The 26,032-nt window shown below is 42.7% G+C and overlaps 1 protein-coding gene across 7 annotated transcripts in view; it reads left to right on the top strand.

Annotated features, from left to right (window-relative positions):
* Positions 1-9,745, top strand: part of Foxp1 (forkhead box P1) — a 395,763-nt gene extending 386,018 nt beyond the window's left edge. For all 7 annotated transcript variants that reach the window (XM_037204353.1, XM_037204351.1, XM_037204352.1 and 4 more), the window contains one exon: positions 4,779-9,745. In XM_037204353.1, coding sequence (XP_037060248.1) covers positions 4,779-4,923 — 145 coding nt within the window. In that variant the 3' untranslated portion in view covers positions 4,924-9,745. The remainder of the gene's footprint in view (positions 1-4,778) is intronic.
* The last annotated feature ends 16,287 nt before the right edge of the window (positions 9,746-26,032 follow it).

Raw genomic sequence — 26,032 nt, 5'->3', positions numbered from 1 at the left:
GGTTGTGCGCTAAGTTTAACCACTTGAGCTCGGCACCGCAGCATTATTACCAAGCATTAATGATGGCACAAATGAAAGGCGGCATGATTTATAGATTGCTCTTAAAATATCAAAAGGAAAATTAATAGGAGCATTACAGCAGCAGACGGCAGGATAATGAGCGCACATATAACTGAACGAAGCAATGGGCCGTGGTTGCCTGGGCTGCATGTGAATGACACCAAGACCACACAAGCCTCGGCCAAAGGCCAGCAGGTTGGGGTGCCACTTGGTGGTGGGTGAAGGTTGAAAATGACTGCCTCTGCCGTAGTTCCTAGGAAGGGTCCAGCAACAGAGAAGAACCCCTGTGATGCCAGATGCTTGGGTGTGCAGAGACCCGGGCTGCTAATGGCAGCCTCCCTTTTCCAAAGAGAGTTTCTCCAAAACCATGGCCCACACTTGAAGGGACTAAACCGGTTCAGTGTTTCCAGGGCTGCCCGCTCCAAGAATAGGCCACTTGTCTGCACATTCTTTCTGGATTACTGACCGACATCTTATTTTAGGAAATTTGAGGGATGGGAACGGGAAATGTGACCTTTAACAAGGAGGGACGGAATGAACTGGCTTCCAGTGACAAGGGGGGGGGGGGGGAATGGTATCTGCCAGCGTAATGGGCAGATCTGAAATTTTGCTTTCTGGCGTTTGAATCCCGTGCCCCGGGTGCTTTAACAGGGGTCTTTAGAGGCGAGAGTGGTAGCTGTGAATTTGTCGGCATAGTCTAGGCCCGATGACACGCTGGCGTTTTAGGAGAGAGTGTGTTCTTCCCGCTGTTGACACCAGATTTCATCTTCCCTAAAGCAAGCTGGTGTTTTTGACTCTTCTGTTACCTTCCGGATATTCACCGTCGTCGTTGGACATTTTATTTCAATATTCGAGACGTTTAGAGCAACACTAAGCAGGCATATAAGCCGCTCCAAGACATACCATTGAGCAAGAGTATCAGAAGTTACCGAGTGGAGGGCACACTACCTTCTCACAGTCTGTTCAAACTCCAACGTGTAATCCATGTTACTTCCTATTAGTAGAAAAAAAAAGTAGATTTAAAAAGAAAAGAAAAGAAAGGTCCGTGGAGACAGGCCTGTCCATGATAGAAGTTCATTTGCTTAACAAGATTGCATGCACTGTAGACGTACCAAAAGAAACCATATATTTTACAGCAGTCATCCTAATGTGTAACAAAGCAAAGGCTTCAACTGCATGAAAGGAGGAAAGAAAAAAAAGAGCCCCTGCACAGCGCTATCAAAACGTGACGCTCGCACGTCAGGTTGCCGCCACGTGCCCTGTGGTGCTGCCCTGTGCCGACAGCAGCCTCACTGTGCTGCTCGGTGTCACAGCCAGTTAGTCTTGCTGACCCCGCGCTTCCATTAACTGAGTTCTGTAATGACAGAGATTGCATTCTTGTCCAGTGTGCATTACCCTGCTAGGATGCAAATTGTTTTTTAACTGTTCTAGTCTATTGGAATAAATCAAGCCATAAACTTTACAACAAGGCTCACAAGACGCTGTTAGGACGCCGGCCTAGCACGTGGGCAGCACTGTAGTACAGCTCTCTGCTCTTCACTTTGCTGTGACACAAACCACAAAGTGTTGCCTTTCACTTAAAAAAACAAAAAAAAAAAAGGTAGAAGGTAGTCACATAATGATGGTTTGGGGACAGTGTACTTTCATTGTGGAGCTAAAGAGCCACCGGACCAAAGGCTTTGTGCTGGGTGTGCACCCTGAACAGGGACACAATGCCTTTAAACACTCGTTGGCTATAGTTAAAAACCCAAGTGTTCCCAGAATGGCTGTTGAAAAGGATTACTCAGATGTAAGGGGAACAGAGAGATCGTGTTTTGCTCCATTAGCCATTGGGAGCCCTTTTGGAAATAGTAGGCCTGGTAGGGGGAGGCTGAAGAGGGGCATCCGTTGTGCAGCCCTGTTCTGTAGAGGGCACACTGTGGATGTACCCAGTGGGAGGGAAGCCTTTAGCAGTCTGAATCCTACGGGGAAAGCGGAAGAGGCCTTAGGGTCATACCTGGTGTAGGTAGGTTTCCAGGTCGCCACACAGGAGATCTAGTTGGTGGGATTTGTTGGCCATCCATTCTATGCTAAGCACTAGGATAAACCACTTAGCTTATGTCAACATCATTTCCCGTGTTTGGGTGAGGTAAACACTCACTGAATGTTGGGGAGAACACAAGAGTCTCTGGTGTTAGGAACTCTGATTTGTGGGAGCCTTCCATTTGCGGCTCTTATTGTTAGGGGCTGCATCTAGAAAACGATGATTTACAGTCATAAAGTAAGAACGTCATGTTAAGATGAGTCTGGTTTTTTTCCCAGGGCTTCCCATCCTTACCTCCAAGGCTTTGTGCAGTATCATCAGACTGCACCTTGTGAACCAGAGATTCAGTACTAAGTATGATAGCTTTTAAAAATGCACGCAGCAAAGTGTTACTCTGCAAAATAGCAGTTGAGCCTCAGTAACTAGTTTTAAAAAATGGTTTCTAAAGGGCAAATTCCTGTTGCTGGACATTACTAAACCCACGTAGGCAGTGGCAATGCGGTGACTGTGAAGTCACAGTTCCCCCTATAGTGAAATCAGAAACAAACGTCCACTGTGATCAGCAATGCAGGGGGTGTGGGTCAGGGGAGCTGGGGCTGTACCGCACACCTGTGAGACCAGGAACTATTTTCTCAGAGTAACACTTGGGACACTGACATTGAGTCTCACTTGATAGCACCCCTCTGCAAATTAATATCCCAATAAATCAGGACAGCCATAAAGATGCTTTGGCCTCTGCTCCAACAATTCCATTCTTAGACATTTATCCCAAGGAGGTAAATCAACAGCAGGGGAAAGATTAATGGCTACCAGTGGCTCACTGTCCTATGCAGACGCGGAGGGGAAAGAAGGCCAATACAGAGTGCCCGGGGGGGGGGGGGGGGGGGGGGTTGGCTGACTGACCAACAGACAGAACCACACAGAACCAGAAGAACTGTCACGAAAAAGCCAACAAAATACAAAAAAGAGAGACAATAATTCCTGCTGTGGCTAAAGTATGTAATAATGTGCAATGTGCTCCCCAAAGGGAAGGGAGAGGCTAGGACTAACCATGATCTGGGCTGACCACACAGGCATGTGACGTGTTCGGTGACATGGTGCCCCCCCAAGCATGGAAGGACACAGCCCTCTTTGAAAGGTTTGATGTTTCTCTTGAAGTGACTATTTCTCATTCAGGAACTCTGCAAACCAGAGAGCCAGGCCTAGGCCTTATTTCAGAAACAAAGATGAGCACAACTATTAAAAAATTGAAGTGGCTGGAGACCCACATAGAAAATATACCGTGGGACTGTGGTTTGTTGGGCAAGTGGGTTTTAAGAATATGGGTATCATTGTTCAAAGCTATTTATCTGACATCTAGCCCCTCAGCTCCCTCTGTGCCATGCTAATTTTAGTGTCAGTTGATTTTGAAGGTTCCTGTCTCCCAGGGCAGGCCTGTTTGTTTTTAAATGGTTCCAGGGGCCTTTGGGGCTTCATACAGCATCAATTATTTAGGAAGTCAGCCATCCCCAGTACCACCTCTTATTACTAATACTTAATAATGTCCATTATAAGTCCCTCCCACTTGCAGCCGGTCTCAGAGATGGGCACATTTTAACTTGAATGGTTCTTTTACATATCAAAAGCCCCCCTGCAACAGAAAGTCATTTGTATTTGTAAAAGATCAGTTGTAAATATGATTTACGAACAGCTTTTCACAGTTGTTATCAGAGTGGTTTTGTGTGATCATGCCAGCCCCCTTCAGATGAACCGAGCCCCAGTCCATAATGAGAAAGTTGGCAGCTCTCAAGGTAGCTAGAGTGTCCGGGTGGCGGCTACCAGCCGGGCCTCATGTTTTGCCTTGTTTACAGCTGACAGCGTTATTATTCTGATCGGGGCTCTGCTCTCTTATCATATTGTTGTGTTGAGCAAGCCTTTTCCTCTCCGTTTGTGTTTCCTGGCAGGGCTTTTCTTGCCTTATTGACAGTTTGTAAAAATATGCATTAATTTGGAGCTTCAAGCATGTATCATGGTGTCTCTTTGCTGTGTTTGCTTGAAGTTGATTAATGATAGACCCTCGCTTGGGGTCGTCCTCTGGAGGGTTCTTTCACAGGTTCTGCATGTTAACTAGCCGAGCAGAACACACAGCAAGCCATGATTAGCCTGGCCAGCCTCCTGTGCTCAGTGGTCCCCATGAACCACTGCTCTATTACAGATTCCCATTTCACATAATTATTTGCAGGGTGGCATTCATCCACCCAGGATGTCGCTATGGGGCCTGTTTATTTGGTACGCAAAAGTATGGTCCTGGGACCAGCGCCATGCCCTGGAAACTCTTAGAAATGCAGAGTCTGAGCTCCATACACTGCTCTGTCACAAGGTCCTTGGGTAAAATCATGTGTCCTGAAAAGCAGGAGAAATGATTTCTGTACAGAATACTTTCTAAAACAGAAATGTCCAAAGGATATTCTTTGTGCACCAATGCTATTACACTGAGCAGTACAGAAACCCTTGTTCACATGTGCGCCCTAGACCCCTGGAACTGGACAACAGACATTATGTCATAGCAAGTTTCCCACCGTATTTGGAAAACCCATGGCCAGGGTTACTCTGCCTCTACTGGATATTGTCGCTGTGGCACGTGTCTTCTAGGTCGCTCCAACCCCGGTTGTGCGTCAATCTGGATGCCCCTCTAAGTCTGTTCCTCTCTCTGTAGGCATCCCGTACACGTCAAAGAGGAACCCCTCGACCCTGAAGAAGCTGAAGGGCCTCTGTCCTTAGTGACAACAGCCAACCACAGTCCAGATTTCGACCATGACAGAGATTACGAAGATGAACCAGTAAATGAGGACATGGAGTGAACCTCTGGGCGGGCCGACCCCCGAGACCGAAGATTGGGGGAAAAAAAAAGCAAAACAAAACAAATCAAATAAAAACAAACCACGTCAAAAGTTAGCAGTGAAAGCGTTCTCCGCTTGTTGTACAGTCTGGAGGATTTTCGCTACATTTTGACAACTCTGAAATGTGTTAACTTTAGTGCCATCAAGAATCCCATTTGGGAGTATTTTTGATTTTTCTACTTTTTGTTGACAAAAGGGATTTGTACTCTGTGCATTGGACGGACCTGTTTGGTACTTGGGATTTTCCTCTTTGAGTCAACATCAGTGTTGTAAATTCGATAAACGGATTCACTTTTAGCAGCAGACTTTGAACTGCAGTTTTGTCCTGCCAAGGCCGACACCGAGGACACCCGACTGAGCTCGCGCACCTGTGCCGCAGACCAAGCCTTCGCCCGAATTCAAGGTTCCAGTGGACGACCTGTTTGCACAGCACTGCATGTTGATATCACTGCCTTTACTCACTTTGGTTTTTTTTTGTTTGTTTGTTTTTTGTTTTTGTTTTTGTTTTTTGCTTCCAGTTGGGATGGGGAAGGCCTTTGTGTGTTTATTGGGGGGAGGGGTTAAAAATAATTATCCCAAACTTTTTAATGTATTGCTTTTTTTTTTTTTTTTTTTTTTGCTTCTTCTATACCATTTTAAGTTCTGACCTCAGGCCTCCATTTGGGCCCACGGCCTCTTTGGAGGCTTCACGTTTTCTGTACCTTGTGATGAATGTTAATAGGTGTTTTTATTATACAAAGCTGAATGTCATTTCTCGTCTGTAGTTTTCTGGCACTCATTCCATTTTCCTATAGACATCACCATGTTTCTCTCAAGTTTCAAAAAACAAAACAAAACATTCCGTTTTGGTCTTTTTTCCAAAAAAAAAAAAAAAAAAATCCCAAAGGCTGCACCTTACACCTGAAGGTCCTCTCACAGGGACATGATGTCCTGCCAGAAAGAGAGTGAAGGACAGAACAAGAGAGAGAAACACACGCACACATTCTAGGAACATAGCAGATTCCTTTCACAAAAGCAGTATTGGGGGGACGGGGATGGGAATGCTTGAGATTTTCCTTTTATTTTCATAGTGCCCACCATTGTGAGTAACTGCCACCACATTCTCTCAGCATCAGGAAACACAGTCAAGAGAGACCCTGAAAAGAGTAAACAATCATTCATAATTAGACTGGTATGACGGCCATGGCAGGCGCTCCCCTGTATCATGAAGTGGCCAGGACCGCAGACTCTGTGAGGTCCTTACCAGCATGGGTTGCTTTGTTTGCAAGATGACCAAAAAGCCAGCTGCCCTAACTAACTTTACTCAGCATGGGGACAGCACTGAGTTCGTCCATCAGTTCAGACCTGCTTGGTGGTGGTGGCGGCAGCGGCAGCGGCGTTGTCTGTTTTAATGCAAATGAGACTTCACATTGAACTTGTGACGGGAGAGAATGAGGACTGAGCTGGGCAGATGCTGATGTTCCGGTTTCCAGTGTGCAAAGTCAGTCCTGCAGTTCAGTCTGCGCTGGGATAGGATCACACCACCCATCCCAGGAGCACAGACTTAGCAGATGACCCCAGTAGACAGACGGAGGCTCCTGGGACCAGGGCCCTCAGAACGCTATGGCTCTAGGTCAGTATACCCTCAGCCCTTCAAACCCCCCCACACTTCCATCTACACCCACTTCCCTGGCATTTATTTATCTAGGGCTGTAGCTTTTGGTTGGGTTTAGTTTGAGAGCCTTTTGGAGCTTAATTTATATACTTTGTACCTTTTATTTCTAAAATTACCAAAGATATTATGCAAAGGTAAATTATTTTCTTTTATGCTTTATCTGATGAAGCCAAATATCCTCTTATTGTTGATCAAAGGAGGCAGAAGGGTTCAGAGGCAAATGATGAGGTCCAGGCTGTTTGCCAGCCTAAGGGAGATAATCTGCCCCCCCTCCCCCAACAGCATTCATTTAGCAGACTAAGTAGGCAATGGAACCAAAGTTTTTTACTTTTTTCTATTTTTTTTTTCCTTTTTCTTTCCTGTACCTGTACAGAGACCAAAACTAACTCCTAAAAGGAGAAAATACGGGGCTACTGCAGAGAAAAACAAACAGGAAAACAGTATTATAGCTCCTATGGAAAGATTGGGGTACCATCTCAAAGCAAAAGAAATGAATGTATGATACTGAAAATTAGTGTAGAAATCAAGGAGACACTTAGGATGAATTCAGAGAGAACAGAAAAGTGTCTGACTGCACCAGGCCACTTCTAGAATAAAGAGATTTTTTTACAACACTCGTATGCCACTTCTGTTTAAGGGCTGTGCTGTGATCGCTGCATTGATTTTGTTTGATCTTGGCATATATCCTCTAGTTTCTTCCTGCTTTTTGTTGTTTTTCCTTTTTCAGATTATGATTTGGTCAGCATTTTTCATTTCCACAGAGAAAGGTAACATTCCCATCCACTCATAAGCTTAGACTAGAAAGTCTTTGGCAATTACTTCTGAAGCTTTACTCTGCTTTCTGTAGAGGGGCGGTCTGTGCTTACTCATGCCCCACCCCCCACCCCCCACTTTTCCAGGCAGCTTCATGATATGCAGGCAGTAGCCAGGCAGGGTCATGGGAAGGGGGCCTGTGCTTCTAAACTGAGTGGTTGCTGGTTAGATATTCAAAAGAGGATAAAAATCTGGTAGATTAGTTCCTTCTCAGCATGTGTAGCTAGACATGAGTAAAGATAACAGCATGAGAACCGTTAGTACGCATACCTCAGTTCAAACCTTTAGGGAATGATGAAAACATTTAAAAATATACATTTCACTCAGTTGCACTTAGTTGTATGTCTTGCATGCTTAGTCTAAAGACTGTAGCAAAAAAAATAAAGAAAAAAGAAAAATTAGATTTTACATATCTTTGCAGGTGTCACAGCCTTGCAGAAGAACCAACTCAAAAAAAAAAAAAAAAGAAAAGTTCTCAGGCTTTACAGCAAGCCATCTTCACTCTGATTTTTACAATTCTGATTCTGTCCCTTGGGGGGGATTCTGGTCGCTTCTTTAGAATGGGGTTGATGCGGTTGTACATATATCTCGATCTGTCTGTGTGAATCTTTGTCTTTTGTGGGGGAGGGCCGAGGGCAGCTCTTTTCTTTCTTTCTTTTTTTTTTTTTTTCTAATTTTATTTTTTAGGTATTGTTCCTAAAAAGGAATAAATGCATACATTTGTTTGTCAAAACATCTTTGCTTTTTGTGCAACTGCATTTTATTAATGATACTTTTAAAGAAAAGAAAACCACAGTGTCTTTGGGGGGAAAAATCTACTGTATGTAATAGATTTGCAGCCAATGCTGCACCTGTATTTTATTTCATTACCCTTGATTTATGAACATTGGATGACATGTTGACATGTGGGAGGAAAGAAGAAACTCCAGAACAGTTTTTTTGGGGGGGGTTGGGGAGTTTTTTGTTGTTGTTTTTGTTTTGTTTTGTTTTTGCTTTTAAATTGTAATTGTAACATAGTTGACATAATTTGTTTCCTATTCTCATTAATTGGAACATTTTGTACAGGTTCATGGGGTGGGGTGTGTGTGTGTGTGTGTGTGTGTGTATGAGTGTGTATGAGTGAGTGTGTGTCTGTGTGTGTGTATGAGTGAGTGTGTGTGTGTGTGTATGAGTGAGTGTGTGTGTGAATCTGTTTTTGATACATTCCTGTTCCTTGTGTTGATCCTGCCACTGCCTTCTTGACTATCTTAAAAGAAGTTCCTAAGTTTGAAATGAGAAAAAAAAAAAAAGTTGTTTAAAAGAAATGTTCTCTCCTGCTGCAGTCAATATTTTTGCATGATGAAATTCCAGGGTCACACTTTCAAAGTTTTATCAGTAAAGTAGTGGTTAATAATGGGAAGTGTTGAAAATATTGAACTTTTTGTATAAAAACAAATTTACAAGGTCCCAAGGTGTAGACAATTTGTTACTTTTTCTTTCCTTTCTTAGTAAAACTCAAGCAAACATGAGGGAGGTTGGCCCATGTGTCAGACTCACACAGTCGTGATGAAGACCTGCCCTTGTTCCTAGGGTCTGTCCAGGTGAAAAGGCTTAGGTTGCCATATTGCGCCAGCAAATGGTGAACCATCAAGACTTAACGTACATGGACCTAGCTGCCAGTGCCCTCCCCACATCAGAAGACAGTTGACTTGACATTCCCAGCATCCCTCCCGTCAGCCATAATAAAGCAAGCCTTGGTTTAAAAGATAAACAAAATAATCGAACCAAAATGTAATGTAAATCACTAACTCTTATTTTTTAACTACACACAAAATCGAATTGAGAAGTCTCCTCCTTTCTACATTCTAGCTGAGCTCTCAGTCTCCAAGCGCGTAAAGCAGACTCTGCTTATGACTTTGAATCTTTCTGGTACCTTCTGGTCAATGCCATACCCTCCGGACAGTCTGGAAGTGTTTTGCAACTCGGTTTCACTTTCTTATCCTGCGAAGCAATTGGACAGTTCTAAGGGCGTCTCGTGGGTCCACTGTAACTCGATGCAGCAGCCCCTGCCACCCAGGCGCCTGGGTGGAGCTGGTGCGGTCTGGGTTGTGAGCGTGCTGCTCTTTGTGTATGTGCTGCCACTAACGAGGACTGTTTTGTTTTGTTTTGTTTTGATAAGGCATAAAAGAATCTCATTCCTTGACATCAACTGTAATTCCATCATTCCATGTCTGTGGATACAGACAATAAAAAAAAAAATGTTGTGTAGTCAGTGATCATTTACTGACATGAGAGCATTCTCAAATGCAATAAAAATGCTGGTTGTTCACACTGGTAGACAAAGTTGCCACAGCCTAAGTTTTTTCCCCACTCCTGACCTGCTGAGACCGTACAGCAGGCCCGTGCCCCACGCTGTCCCTTATCAGCGGCTGCTCCATGCCGGAGTCACAGTCGGCCTGGCGAGCGAGCGGGCTGAGGGAAGCCCTCACAGAAGGGTTCCAAGGAAAGGTGGAGGGGCCGGCTCCGTCAGAGGGAACACGCTCTCTTCTTCACCAAATTTGACAAAGAGAAAAAACAACAACAACAACAAAGCGTTTAATAACTAACACGAAGAGCCAAACTAAAATTTCAGAGGAAAGCAGTCTTATGAATAATTCATTAACATTTCACATCTGCAAGATCAGTCATCCAAATAAAATGCTAACGTCAAAACCACGCACCATCTACAATATTCTCATCAAGAAAGCTTTTACATATAATGATAAACGCTTAGATTAGAACAGATGATTTTATAAAAATACTCTATCAAAAGTATGCTGGGTTAACCACACAGAGAAGATAGCAGAGCCGGATGGAGAACCCCGGGTCCCAGGAAACCACCTGTGGTGATTATTTTTAATTCTATACCTCTAGAAAAATGTGCTTTCTCTCTTTAGCTTAATTCTGTCACACATATTCTAAGGACTAATGAATGCAAGTAACTTTGTCTTTAACACAAGTCTCGCTGGCAATATACTGAAAGTAACACTGCAGAGCTACACGTGATAGCACATTTCTTTAATCTTAGCACTTGGGAGGCAGAGGCAGGCTGATCTCTGTGAGTTCAAAGCCAGCCTACTCTACAGAGTGAGTTCCAGGACAGCCAAGGCTACATAGGCCCTGTCTCAAAACAAAAACCAAAAACAAACAAATAAACCCTGTAAGTGGCCAGACCACAGCATCATAAGAACCATTTCCTCTATATATATAGTTCCAAGCATATCAGTAAAGCTTCGAGGTGACAAGTGGCCTCGCAGAGGCCTTTCCCAGTGCAGTGTGCCTGCCCATTTGGGGGAAAGATTAGAAGGGTCGTTCCTGTATTGTTTATGAATCTGGATTTTTATGTTTTCTACGACAGTATGATTTTGTTGGGGGTGGTTTTGTGTGTGTTTTTGTTTTGCTTGCACTTTGAGATAGGGTCTCCCTATGCAGTCCTGACTGGTTTAGAAGTCCCCTAGGAAAATCAGGCAACCTGCCTTAAATTCGCAGCAGTCTTCCTGCCTCGGCCTCTCAAATGTTAGGACTACAGACACGTGCCTCCATGCCTGGCTCATTTTTGTTTCATTTTAAACAAGTAGATATTGTTACCAAGACAGGAATCAGTTTCCTCCTCTCATTGATTGCTCGGCCAGTCTGAAAGCTCCCTAGTTTCGATAATTAGCAAAACATTGGAACCTTTAATTCTCACCTGGCTACTAAGAATATAATATCAGGGTTAACTGAAATCCCCTTAATTGCTAGGCTTAAACCCAGATGCTGCTCACAGGCTAGGCTGTGAGTTAGCTGTGCATCCCCATTCGTACTAAAACACGCCAGGACCTGTGCAAGCACTGGAGTGTGTAGAGGATGTTCAGCTGGTTGATACCCACCGTATTTTAAATTGCATTTCGGGAATCATTCCATGGTGGGCATACTGTTTTAAAACAATCATTTCAAGCTTGCTCCTCACATAAAGCAGCTAACCCAAAATACAGCGCCTTCTATTAAACAGGGAACTTCCTTATAAAGAGCATAAGCTGTATACAAAACATGGGGAGCGTTGACACAAACCTCAGCGGAGTGGATAAACAATCCACGTAGCCTTCCTGTTAGGCCGTCGTCTTCAGTAATGAGAAGACGAGTAATCGCAAGTTAGCCTTTCAATGTAGTTGAGTCAAATGGAAGTATTCCTTACTCAAATGGACTGGCTCTCAAACCTTCATTTAAAGGCTCTAGTTAGACTGATGGACAGTTTAAGACAGAATTCATAGCAGAAGGAAATGAAATGAAAAATGCTGACCTAACTGGAATAATGTGTGGATTAGAAAAACATCCCTCAGCTGGGCGGTGGCGCACACCTTTAATCCCAGCACCCAGGAGGCAGAGGCAAGCAGATCTCTGTAAGTTCGAGGCCAGCCTGGTCTGCAGTGAGTTCCAGGACAGCTGGAACTATACAGAGTTCCAAACCCATTCTACAGCACTTACATTGATTTTTTTTTTTAAATACTACACACACAAAACAGCCCTATATCATTTTTATTTCCACTTTGATTAGTAAAACCATATTGGATACTTAATATCAGACACATACATGTTAATTTACCCATCTGAAGCTATCAACAGTCGCCTCTGCTCCCCGGCCTCAAACCAAGATGGCGGGCTGGGAAAAGGACAAGTTGTGAGTTATAATGTTAATTGAAGGTAACCGGCCTTTCAAGGATTAATCTCAGCTAAGGCGATGATCATTATTTACCAGTCCGTGACATTTTTATCACTCATCATTTTAGCACGTTTCCATTGAAAATGCTAAAATGGTTCGTCATAAGGCAGATAACTACTTGAGCTGTAAAAATGACCAACACAAGTGGCAGTACTCGAACATTAAATTATACTGTAATTAATATAGACAGTTAAACTGTCTACTACCAACAGCAATTTAGGTAACCACATTTGATCAGCTATAAATTGTAACTACATTAAAATTCCAGAAATATTAGCAATATGGATTATTTGATGGAAGTCTGTGCTGATCAACTATCCTTTTTCCTCTCTCTCTCTCTCTCTCTCTCTCTCTCTCTCTCTCTCTCTCTCTCTCTCTCTCTCTCTATCCAGAAGCACAGGTCAGGTTGACCACAAATCTATAGGCGAAGATCAGGCCTGAGCACTTTTAATCTCATGAAACAAGTAATTACAAATAGTTGTATCGATTTGTTAAAAAGCTTTAGGTGACATAAATTGTTTCCTGTTTAGCTTATTGCTCTGATACATAAATGTCACCAAGTTCAGTATTAATTAGGGCCCCAGAAAAACACAAGGCGGTCATCACGGGTTCTGGTCTAGAATTTGTTACTCCTTTGTGAGCCTTCTGGATACCTTCTTACCCACTCATTTCTCACTAGTGGCAGGCAGAGGAAAGGAAAGCTGTTCTGTTCTGTGAAGTTTATAATGCCCACTCACTTTCCGATTCCAAATGAAACTGCAGAATTTGGGGCTTGCATTATTGCAAGTTGATACGCAACACCACATTTCAAAAATATCTTCTAAATAGAATAATATTTAGAGGGGATGTCGGCCCCCAGCAGGCTAACACATCTAACCCTTCTCAATGTATGGCACTGTATGTGTTTCTTTGGGTTTATATTTCTACACTTAAAATGCAATTTTAAATGGCTTGCACACGCTATTGACTTAACATAAATCAAATGTATCATATATACTTTCTTTATGTTGGCATGCCACTTAGAAAAATATGTGAGATTCAGGGGAAGGGGGGTGGATAGAGAAAATTTATTAAATATAAGTTTTTACTGTAATAGAATATTAATCTAAGCCAATGCTCATTTGCCATTAAACTGATCCTTTTTTAAAAAAAATACACATGCTTTTTATTATTTTGCACTCAAGCAAAAATTCCACATCCAAAGACTTTCCATCTAGCTGGGAATGTCTCTGGCAAGCAACATGTCAGGCAATTTTGACCTACAGAAAGACAGCAGACAATGTCCACACTGAGCATTAACCCACGGGGCAGAGAAAGCAGATATGACTGATTCCCCAACATCAGATAAATGGCGGTCAACAGCATGGATGAGGGAGAAAAGGTCTTTCCCCAAACCTTCCTCTTTGCTCCTTTAGTAGCACATAGTTGAAAATGTTTGATTTGCAACATAAAAGATTCATTAATTACCACTTGAATATTTAAAGCTATTTTACAGCTAACAGAGATAGATAAAGCAGTGAATTAAAACCTCTAATAAAATTGTAAAAATATTTCAGTAAGTTTACCCGTGTTATGATTTAGGGAGAGGTTCAAGCATTCTTACAGAATAGAGTCTTTACAAATTTCAAGTGTGTGTTTGAAGGAAGGAGCTGAGTGCTCTGAAATAATTTGTTTCTTACTTGCAAATGTTTACTAATAATTTATTTTCGATTCAGCCTCGCCACCTTAGGACACCACAGACAGAAAAATACCTAGCAAGTAGATTAGAAAGAAGCCTTGTGTGTCTAATCCAGGAATTCATCATCTTTCACTGGAGTTTTTAGAAGCTAAAAACACGGAACCCTGAGGATGTGGCAAAGCAGCCCCTGCCCCTCTCATCTGTGTGACTTGTTTACCTCGGGAACTGTAGAGAATGTATTTGGTTCCTGTGATCCTCATAGGAGATTGTGCCACAGTCCCACCAGAGCCCTGACGACCGTAGGTTTGACAAGATCCTTTATCTCTTTTGTCCTCAACTTCCACTTCTTGTGAATTCAGGACATTTCACTAACAGATGACAAGGATTCTTTCCCATTATATTGTTCTCAAAATTTAATAACATCCCCTCTTCGGGGAGTTTTCTTAACGGGATCTGCAGCAAAGAGAGTTTGTACACTAACTGCTCGGTAGCTCCCCAATATTAAGATCGCCTTAGTAGGCTCCTGCTGTATAACCGGCCTGCTTCCACCCATCCAGTCATCACATCCCTACCCATCCAGCTGTAAGCATTCAATAGCGTACTCAGACCCAACGCTGGAGATCAGCTGGGGAGCAAGACAGATAAAACCCTTCATCTCATGCTCCCTGAGGGTTCACGTGGAAGTGAACTCCGGAACTTTAGGTTGTGTGGCGGTGTGCTAAGTACTAATGAGACACAGAGTTTCAAAATACAGGAAGACCACGTTACTCCACCGGGGACCACCGGGGAGGCCTTCCAGAATGCACAGTGTTTAATTAAAACCCAAAGGATGTCTAAGCTTAGGCCAGATGGCAAGAAGGAAGGGAGAGTCCAAATCAAAGGGAGTCCGGGGGCCTGGAGTGTGGGGGAAATGAGGCGCAGGACAGGGATCAGCAAGAACTGAGCTAGAAAGACCCTGAACCAAGTCGTCATTGGAGTGACCAAGCAAGCACTCCTTGTTTGCAGTGCCGGGCGCAGGGCGCAAGCTGGCTCTGTCAGTTCCTCTGGGCACGAGGCTGGCGGCAGAGCCACGTCACGATCCTTGCCTTCACGCTCGACACCAGCGCTTCTCAACCTTCCTAATGCTGCAACATACAGTTCTTCAAGTTGTGGCGACCCCGGACCATAAAATTATTGTGTTGCTACCTCATAACTGCAATTTTGCTACTGTGATGAATCGCAATGTAAATATCCGTGTTTTCCAATGATCTCAGGCGACCCCTGTGAAAGGGTTGCTTGACCTTCCTGAGGGGTCACGACCCACAGGTTGAGAACCCCCACTTTACTCTCTTTCTTCTTGGCCACACTGGCCTTCCCGTTCATCACCTCTCCATGCTATATAGACATTGCTTGTTTTGTTACGGTGTATGTCCAAGGGCACAGACCTTGCCTGCATGGTCCACCCCAGAAGGACCAGAGATGGTTGCTTGAGAAGTGAGAAAATGCAACAAGGCTGGGAAAGACGGAGGTCAACTTGAACTCCTACAGTCAGACATCAGAGCTTGCCCACACCGCCCATCTTCCTATAGTCAGTGGCCAGCCAAACTGAGCCTCTTTCTTGACGTTCTAGGACTGTACCTGCAAGGTGGAAATAGTCACCAGCATGTGACAGACGAGAATGCAGGAGCTTCCTAAATGATACAGCCAAGGTTGTGTGGCAAAGAATCAGGGGACTTGGTATTTACCTCCTTGGCTCATTCGAGACCCACCTATGAGTCTACCTGCAGTGAACCTCTGAGCCAAGAGACAGTTTGATATATACCTACCAAAGAGGAACCCATGACCCCATCACTCTAACCATCAACGTTAACATGTGATGAAGAATATGTAAACACGAGACCCACAGGCTAGTTGTGTCCACTCTTGAACACAGTGCCAGGAGAGACACGACCAGAACAAGACTGATTTTGAGTTCTGTTTATGGGGAAGCCACTTGGTACTGTGATGTTTGTGCTTTGGGACATGTTTGCTCCTGACCGGAAAGGTGAACAAGCCCACACCCCTGAGAATCTAATGAGGGCCACGGAAAGTTGTTCCCTTAGGTGCAAGCATCTGTCCCAGAATCCCACAGTGAGATAGCATCCCTGTGTGTCACACGCTTACCAATTAAGTGTGGTAGGTAGAAAGTGAAGAAGGCTGAGTGTAAGAGAGAGGCACGGGCCTAGGTCCTGACAAATGGAACTCAGTCCCTTGGACTTTGGATGACTCTGTAACTTTTGGCAGGTTATTTATACTCCTTTAGGTCTCAAGAAAAAAAATCCCAGGTTGTAAGAGAATTAGAGTGACTTAATGAAGTAGTGTTGATGTGTAAAGGCCACACAGGGTGTTCTCCATAACGGGATTGAGTATTGAGAAAAAGTGAAGCCAGTGCTTATCCATGAGGTCTTACCTCACTAGCTGGGGGCTGCCAGGGGTCAGATGCCAGCCTCCCAACTCCAGGGTCTACAGAACACCGTGTTTGTTTCTGAAGTTGCCTCTCACACGGTATCAATGTGTGTCAGTTTGTACTGATTTCTGTCTCTGGTCATCACACAGTCCTGTATTGTGGTAGAGTCACACAGCAGAAGCCACACATATCAAGATCTTACAGTAGGAACATCCCCCTCTGAGTTCAGGAATCTAAAGGGAATCTATATAATAATAGAGCCTGAAGTAAGAGAACTTCTGGGCATCACAGTGTTGACTAAAGCCGAGGGTGGACCACTTGTTCTTGTGGCTTCATGAGAGAGGACCCTAAAGCATGCCAAATCCATGCTCTGAATCACTCTCCTCTCTTCTGCAGATAACGTTAGGATTCCAAGGCACATGGATGCCAGAACTAAGAAAAACGCTCTTTGAGGCTTCAACAGAGACAAAAACGAATATTTTGTGCTTTAACAAAATCTGATATGATGCAAGATGCCAGAAAGGGACAGTTGGCCCGGGTCACTGGAAAATGACTTGGAGAGATTTTATAGCATTTCTCTCATTTCTTGAGCAGAGGGAATTTGGCTTGAGGCTTCATGAGACAAAGGGGGCGTCACCCAGGATCAAAGCTAAAGAGAGGAAGGGGTCACATACTTGCAGAAAGCTCTCCCAAAGGGGGTGTTCTTTTCACAGCATGTCTTTATGGTCTCAGAGGTGCATCTCAGCTAAAAATATGATAGAAACTATGCTGACTATGTGACACAGGCCCACTACCTACTCCCTTTCTTCTTCCTCCTCCAGGCAGCCCTCCAGGCCTATGTCTATTTGGGCAAGAGCACATTGCTCAGTCTCCACATCTGGAAGAAGCACCCACTGAGCAGTGATGTCACTGTCCAGTTGTTTCCCAGGCCACTCAGCTGGATGTAGTCTCAATTCTGCCCTGCTATACTGTATGCTAAAAGGAGGACCACTTCCAGTACTGTGTTTGGTGGAGCCAAGTCAGTGTCTCCATCACAAAAGCCCAGGGCCGAGCTATGCAGCCTGGAATAGCCATCTCAGCCAGTCACAGTGATCCACACTAGGAGAGGTGGCTTCTGATTGCTCAGGCTCATGAGAAATGCTCTTACCAGGCTCATCTTGTACAGAGAAACGATCGTATTGAAGGGGTCCATAGCACCTTTTAAAGAAAGTATGACTAAGAAGGCCAAGACAGTTATCACCCACTCCCAAGAGGTGTAATGCTAAGTAAGCATTGTCTTGAATCCACAGCATTGAACAAAATACACGTGGCCCCAAGTTACTATCATTTAATTGCACCTTAGAGTTAAAATATTCATTACACTATAGAGTCACAGTGAGAACCTGCTACTACTGTGGTAGGCTCTGGGAGATCAAAGCTAGCAAAAGAGAAAGGACAACCCTCTTTTCTCCCAAGCCTTCTTTTCAAGAAAAGAGAAACAGGAAACATTAGATTGGTGATAAATTGGTGGCAGAAAAACAAGGCGGTGAAGGAGGTAGGAAGTACCAGGACGAGAGAGAACTGGTTGAGTGATAGCTATAGCAAAGACCTCGGAGACAAGGTGACTCTCCTATGAGGCTCTGAAGGAAGGCTGCTGGAAGGGTACTGGGGAGAACAGCATTCTAGGGGAGAAGAAACAGGTGCAAAACTCTGAGACTGGAACAAAGAGACCTGGGAAGAGGGTCAGAGGAGGCCATGGGGAATAGATGGCCTTATAGTTCAGGGGCCCCATTGTAAGGATGGACAGTCACATGTCTTAGTGAAATGAAAGGCACTGGAGAACTTGGCTGTAAAGAATTCCTCTGGCTACTGCTTTGGAAATGTGGAGGAAGCAAATGCCAAAGCAGAGGGATGGTGGTGGCAGGGATGGAGAAGGCTAAAGAACCGAAGGACAGCAAGAAGGCACTGTAGCCTGAAGACAGCTGGTAGGATTCAGTGCGGAATAAGATGCTGAGGAGAGAGAGAATCGGGGTCAGTGATCAACTGCAAAAACAGAATGGTCACTTTCCACTCCGAGAAGACTACAGGAGCACATAGGTATAAGGCAATGTCAGCAGACCCATTTCAACTTTTCACCCAAGATGCTTTTCAGCCATCCAGTGTGGGGTGACGAGCAGGTGGCTGGAAAGGAGCCTGTTTAGGGACTGGCTGAGGCTGGATGTGTGTAGGCATATGTTTGGGGAAGGAGTAAATTACACTTTGGTTTCAATAACACAAAGATATATTTTTTTAATCCTTGTTCCATTAAAACTGAATATAACAGGATAAACTGAATTGCCCGCATTCCATTGTGATTTTACACAAATTTGGACATCCAGAGGAATCATTTTTGGCTCAACCCCAGGTGCCTTGCTTAATGAACTTAAGACTGCTGTGCTTAGAGAACGTGCCTCTCATGGTAGGCTCTGGGAAAAAAAAATTGTTGCAGCTACTTAGTGTTGAGTTTATAAAACATACTCATTTGTAACATAAGAACTAGGCAAGTGTGTGTTGCAGGGGCAGAGCATATGCACAGTGTGTGTATATGTAAACAACTCCTAATGTCAGGAATCATGTCTGGGGTTGGATGTTTTCAAAGAGTTACTAATTTAAAAATAAACATTTTTGAAAAGCTCAGTTCACCTTAGGTTCGCTCTCTTTCTCAGAAGCCCTCCCTTAATTACAAAATCTTCCTAAGCTATTCCCTTTGGTGTGCAAAAAGGTGTGTAATTAAACCATCAGTATAATACCTATCTTCATGTAAAACCCGCACTGATGAACTTTAACTGCTGAATAAAAACTCCTATTACATGACCATTAAATATTATGAATAAAGCAAGTTAGGGTAGAACTTGATTAATTTTTATGCACTATGGATTGTGTCTAGAAGAAATTGGATTGTGGTGGGTCTTCTCCTAGGCAACCCCTTTAACTTAGAAAAAGTGTATTCTAAGTTGGTATCAGGAAAGGCATCAGCATCACAATGGGCACCAGACCATCATCTGCTCTTGGTGTTTCTGTCCATGCCGAACACCGAAGGTCATATCCAGCTAATGGCAATCAACTCTCTTGGCAGCAGAGACAAAGGAAATAGAAGCAGGGAGTGAGCAGAAAAATATATAACTTGGATATCATTTCCAAAGACAACAATGTTTTTGATCAATTTTGTGTTATTTTAAGTTTTGGGCTTAATATATCAGAGTTCTGTTTAAGATGGACAATATTTGATTTGGAATTCTGCAGCATCATCGACTTATGCCTCTGAGGATCCTGGGCTTAGATTTTTGTTTGGGAAAGGAGGAGCTGTGAACAGCACCTCAGAATCCCCAGCGGAGTCTATTCTCTGCTTCTCTGAGGAGAGAAGCAGAACATAGGTGAGCTTAACCAGTAGTAGAAGGGATCCTTTGGTGCAGAGACGGCCGCAGTCTCTAGATGACGGGCTATTATGTTATACTGTACATATTTATTCATTTCATACATGAGCATAAGTAGGCGGGAGGGGGGGCATGTTGACTATGGCACAAGTATGGGGGGCAGAGGACAAGTTGGCTCTTTTTTTTCCACCATGTGGGGCCCGGAGCTCAAACTTGGTTCATCAGACTCAGTGGTAAAGCAGCTTTACCTCGGAGCCATCTTGCCCACCAAATAGTTGGGTCTTACAAAGAACGTAAACAGTTCTCCTGCAAGCATAGATAATAGAGACCCCAAAGAAGTGTTCCGAAATTCGAAAACTGAAGAGACTCACGCTAGTTTTCTCAAAGTCGAACCAGAGAAAAAGGAAGTCCTGCCCAGAAAGGACTCTAATTAGCAGGTGATAGTGTGAGGACCTAGAGAGAATAGTTGAGAAAAGCCTATAGGGCTCCTTGGATTCAAAAGTGAGACACATGCATGGAGTTTCCCTGGAATCCTTTCCAGAGAGCCTCAGAAGCTGATATGAGCCTAGAGACTGAGAGGGAGTAGCATTCTAGTCTACAGCCCAGGCAGGGTCCATTTAGGCAGAGCAGCTTCAGCTGAGTGTTCATTCTGCCTTCTTCTTCTTCTTCCTCCTCCTCCTCTTCCTCTCCTCCTCTTCAGTCTCTGATAGGAAATCACAGCTAAGGCATTCTCCTCCTTGAAAACACTAGCATCCACAGTAGAAGCCTAAGCAGACTTCTTGAAACTCCATGTCAAGTAGTGGGGAAGTGGAAAGTATAATCTAGCAGGTCCTCTGAAATGTTAGGGGGCCAAGCACTGAACCCCATCCCAACCCTCACTGGGCAATGTCTTCCCCCCAGAATCCACTTCACTACTCAACTTAGCAAATATTATAGGGGCATGTGATTTCTGAGGGGAAAACAACACCTCTAGAGTGGGATTTTTATGAAAGACAAATAGCTAACATGTCTGTGTAACATCCGTATGAAAGTTTCCAACACAAGACCCTCCAGAGACCTTCCAAAGAACACAGTATGCACACTAACGAAAAGGAAAACCAGCCCTAGAGACAATCAGAGTTGACAGAAGGTTAGTTTATTTTGTGTACAAAAGAAGGAACCAAAATAATATACAGTTTTAATAAACAAGAATAAAATTCTGATATTAGTGTAAGTGTGGAAGGGTGGCCTTACATCAGAGAGTGCACCAAGGAGAAAGAACAAGTGGAAGTAACTGTATTATGCAGGAAAATATATAGTTTTTGGTAAGCAGAAGAATTTATAGAAGTTTGCTGATATAAGCCCATCTTAATAAAACAAGGGCAGTATAGGACAAAAATGATGAAATAGAATATACAAAGAAGAGGGAGCATGAAAGCAAGATTAAGTCTTTTTGTTTGTTTATTGTTTTGTTTTCCGAGACAGGGTTTCTTGGTTTATCTCTGGATATCCTGGAATTTACTCTGTAGACCAGGCTGGCCTCAAACTCACAGAGATCTGCTGCCTCTGCCTCCTGAGTGCTGGGATTAAAGGCGTGGGCCACCACCACCTGGCAAGGATTAAGTCTTAATATGATGGCTTTATAGTAAATATAAATAAGCTAAATTTAAAAATGAAAAGACAGAGATTCTTAATTGGATTTTTAAAAAGTAGGTTTTACTAATATGAATTTTTAACAAGAAACATGCAAACAAAAGTATACCAAGTTTGGAAATAATAAGAAAATATTAATAAAAATAAAACAGTGCAATCATTTTAGTATGAAAATAGGGAAGAATTTTATAAAAATTTTCAGTGAACAGATGAAAGCTAGAAACCTCACAGGAGGATAAGATAAAGGGGCTATAAGTATAAATAGTTAAAATGTAAACTGTAATATAGGTTTATAGAAGAGAAGTAAGCAAACACCCTGGATGAAAAATATCATGCTCCTCTCTGAATGTGTTTAATGAGGAAAAAAATCACTGTAAATATGAAACATTTGAATAAATTATCTGTATACTAACTCAATGAAATAAATTTATATGAAAGTTAAAATGCATGTATCAGATAAAAAACACTATTTTTAGGCATATGTGAAACATTCTTCAATGTAGTTACAAAATTAAAAAATAAGCCTTAGACTATAAAAGAATAAATGTTATAAAATCCCATTCTCTGAACCTGGACTACAGCTCAGTAGCACAGCATTTGCCTAACACTTATGCAGGGTCCCCAGCTTAATCCCCAGCCCCGCAAACCACATCAAAACAAAAGCAGATATTACAGTTGCTTACATGATAATTAGTATATTCCACAAATCTAGAAAACCATGACCCTGATTCATATCTAATCATAATAAAAATGTAAAGTGTTTAGAAACTAAATAAAATACAAGTGGATGGCACTAAAAGAGCTAACTTGTTTGTCTCACAACAAGGAGTGGCAAAGAGAGAGGCATAACCAACTTGTTCATGAGCTTGAAGACTTTGCTCACAAGGTGAGCTCAAACCCATCCTAGCTTATGTAGGAAAATATTGTCTCAATAATGATAATGACACTACTAGTAATGATGATGATGATAACTGGAAAGATGGCTCAGTAAGGGAGAGAGAGTACTTCCCACCAAGGCTGACAAACTGAGCTAAATTCCCCCAGGACACACATGGTGGAAAGAAGAACCAACTCCCGTGACACATGCACTCCAGCACATGACCTTCACACATGCACACTCCAGCACATGACCTTCACACATGCACACTCCAGCACATGACCTTCACACATGCACACTCCAGCACATGACCTTCACACATGCACACTCCAGCACATGACCTTCACACATGCACTCCAGTACATGTGCAGGCATGCATAAACAAAGAGAGACACCTGTGAAAAGTTAAAAATAAATTAGAAGATAATAGTAAGTTTTTATAGCTCTGTTTCATATGCTAGAAAAAGTTGATAATAGAGAATATGTAAAACAAGCCTCAGAGTGAACGTCTACATATGTAAACTATGGCTGAGGAGAAAAATGCACCAGCTTATACACCACAGATGAAAAGACTGAAACCTGAAGGGACAGCATTAAATACGTCTAAAATGTATAACAGAGAATGGAGAATGGAAATAAGAACATGAGAGAGGGAAGATGCAGACAATAAAGGAGTCAGAAGTAATAGAGTACTCAAGAAAAGGGAATCTCCAAAGTAGGGCACCATGCATTAAAAAAAATCCTTGAAGAACTAATGAGCCCTTCCTTGTTTGCTAAAAGTTGTATTCCTACTCTAAGAGGTCTGATGAACTTCAGATCTTATCAAGGTACACTATAATCATACAATGTTCTGCTGATATATATGCCTGCGTGCCATAAGAGGGTACAAGATCTCATTACAGATGGTTGTGAGTCACCATGTAGGTGCTGGGAATTGAACTCAGGACCTCTGGAAAAGCGGCCAGTGCTCTTAACCTCTGAGCCATCTCTCCAGCCTGGTATACCATAATCAAGTCCAGTGGGGAAGAGAACAATTTTAAAGCAGCAAGTGCAACACACAAATCTTGTAGGAAAATGAAGAGAAGAATGACAGCAGATTTATCTCACAAACAACAGAAATGAAAGGACAATGGAGTGACTTCTATAAAACACTAAAAAATCCCTACCATCTCAGCGTCTAAATCAACACTATGATTTTACATATATTCTTGTACCTGAGGGGTAGAGTGTGCACGTGCCATGGCATGCGTGTTGAGGTCAGGGAAAAACCAGCAGGAACCAGTTCTCTCCTTCCACCATGGGAGTTCCAGGGATCAAAGTCCTCAAGCTTTGTAACAACCACATTTACCCATCCAGTCACCTTTCTAGCCCAGCACCAATATGCTCAATGCAAATGAAGGCCGGGGGGGGGGGAGGGGAGAATAATAAACCAAATACAACTTCAGTAACAAAAATGATTAAATCTGTCAATAATTGTTTGAAATGTACAGAGTATAATATCACAGCTATAAGAGGGAGACTAAGGCATTAGAAGACAGAGGCTGTGCCTACTGACTGGTCCTTAAAAGAAATACAGCTTAAATATGGAACTGCTAATAGATTTAAAAAGCACTGAAAAGACTTACTTCATTTATTCATATCCAAAGAGAGCTAGAATGGTCATAATAAACAGCTTCAGAGCAATGCATGCTACCATGGGCAAACAATAATACTGCACACTACTATTAATAATTAATCAGGAAGCCACAAAAGGGGCCGTGGAGAGAGCTCATTTAGGTAGTTATCGCCTTACAGGCACAAGGCTCTGAGATTGATCCCCACATAAAAACCTAGATATGTGGGGGCTGGAGAGATGGCTCATCAGTTAAGAGCACTTGCTCTTCTTGTAGAGGATCTGAGTTCCATTCCCAGCACCCATGCCCGGCAGCTTAAAAGTGTCTGTAATTCCATCTCCAGAGAATCCAACATTCCTGGTACCTGTACTCATATACATAAATTCACACACAGACACACAGGTACACATTTAAAAAAAAAAAAAAAAAAAAAAACACCCTAACCTTAAAAAAGAAACAAAGATGAAATTTGCTTATGAACAAACATGCAAAAAATTCTGAGTTAAACCTTAGCAGGCTGAACTGAGGAATGCATAAAAATGATAATCCATCTGTACGAAGTAGGCCTATCTTAGCAATATTAGATTAACATTTAAAAAGCAGTAAGAAATTTAAATGCTACAACAGAAATGCACCTTGAAAATAATATGCTAAATCAAACAATACAGACACAAAAGTACAGAAAACGTGTGGCTATCATAGGTGATATAGCTACAGTAGACAAGGGAGAGAGAGAGAGAGAGAGAGAGAGAGAGAGAGAGAGAGAGAGAGAGAGAGAGAGAGAGAGAGAGAGAGAGAGAGAATAAGATTGAAAACAGTGCTATGGACGATACAAAAAATACGATATACCCAGGGACATACATGACCAAACAATGCAAAATCAATATGACCTGGAAACTATACCGTTCTGCTGGAAGGACTCAAAGAAGAATCTCTTTAGTCTTGGCAATGTGTAAATTCTCTCAAAAAATGTTTTTTGAGACACTGTCTCACTATGTAGCCCTGGCTGGCCTGAAATTTATAGAGATTCTCCTGCCTCTGCCTCCTGAGTGCTGGATTTAAAGGTGTGGGCCACCACACCCAGAAAATTCTCTCTAATTTAATATAAAGAGTCAACATTCACCCAATTATAATTCTGGACCCAAACTTCCTTCTCTCCCTCTCCCTTCTTGTCTCCCTCTTCCCCCTCCTCTTTCTTTCTGCTCATCACTGAACCCATGCACAGTAAGCAAGTAGTCTACCATTGAGCTATCTCCTCATACCAAGCACTGCTTACTTTTAAGAATTATGACTTGCCTAAAAGCCAGACAGTATGATGATGGCCTAAATGCAGGCAAATAGTGTTGTTTTTAATGTGAAAACAGTTCAGTGAAGAAAAGATATAGCCTCTTCAGAAAACCGGGCAGAGAAATGAGATACTCATGGGTAAAATCACTGCATCAATTCTTTATACCTTATATAAAGATTAATGTACAATGTGCCTTCAACCTAAACACAAAGCTTTAAACGATAAAACGAGAAGAAAATGTAGCAAAAAAATCTGGGTGAGACTGGGTTAAACAGAGATGTTTTACTGCACATAACATTAAAACAACAAACATCAAAATGAGTGATGGATGTGACTTCATAAGAACAAAGATTCCTGCTCTCTGAAAGGCACTGTTACAGCCAGGAAGAGAAACATCCACCACGGACTGGAAGAAAATACCTGCACATCACAACACTTGTGGGCCCAGTTTTGAATCTTAGATGCAAAGGACAGATTTTACGTCTGTGGAACAGGACAAAATAGATAGGAAGAAGCTAAGAATACAAAGGGTGTTACCAAAGGGTGTGGAGAGTAGGTGCAAAGGAGGGATGTGGGAAAGATGACTGTTCAGGAAGCTGAGATTAGACAAGAGTATGAAGTCCCACTGTGCACCGCACATCAGGGGGACCACCAGCAGCACTTGTATACTGTCCATCTGAAAATGCTAGGAGAAAAAGATTCTGAATGTTTTGCCATAGGGAGTAGGCAATGGGAAATAGCACAGCCCATTGTGATATTTCAACTCCAAAGGGAAATTTACAAAGTGTTCTTCCAAAGTGATTTTACTATTTCATAGTTTGGATTCCCACCAGTATTGTATGTATGAAAATCTCAACATGTATTATATTGTATTGTGTTATATTATGCTGCATTGTATTGTGTTGTGAATGCCTGAGTTCTTCTACCCCATAGCAAACATTTGATATGATGCGTCGTCTTTGAACTTGTAAACCTTTAGTA

Source organism: Peromyscus leucopus, chromosome 3 (genome assembly GCF_004664715.2).
Source record: "Peromyscus leucopus breed LL Stock chromosome 3, UCI_PerLeu_2.1, whole genome shotgun sequence".
Taxonomy (NCBI): Eukaryota; Metazoa; Chordata; class Mammalia; order Rodentia; family Cricetidae; genus Peromyscus; species Peromyscus leucopus.
Note: the sequence above shows the minus strand (reverse complement) of the source record. Positions and strands in the feature narration are given on the sequence as shown.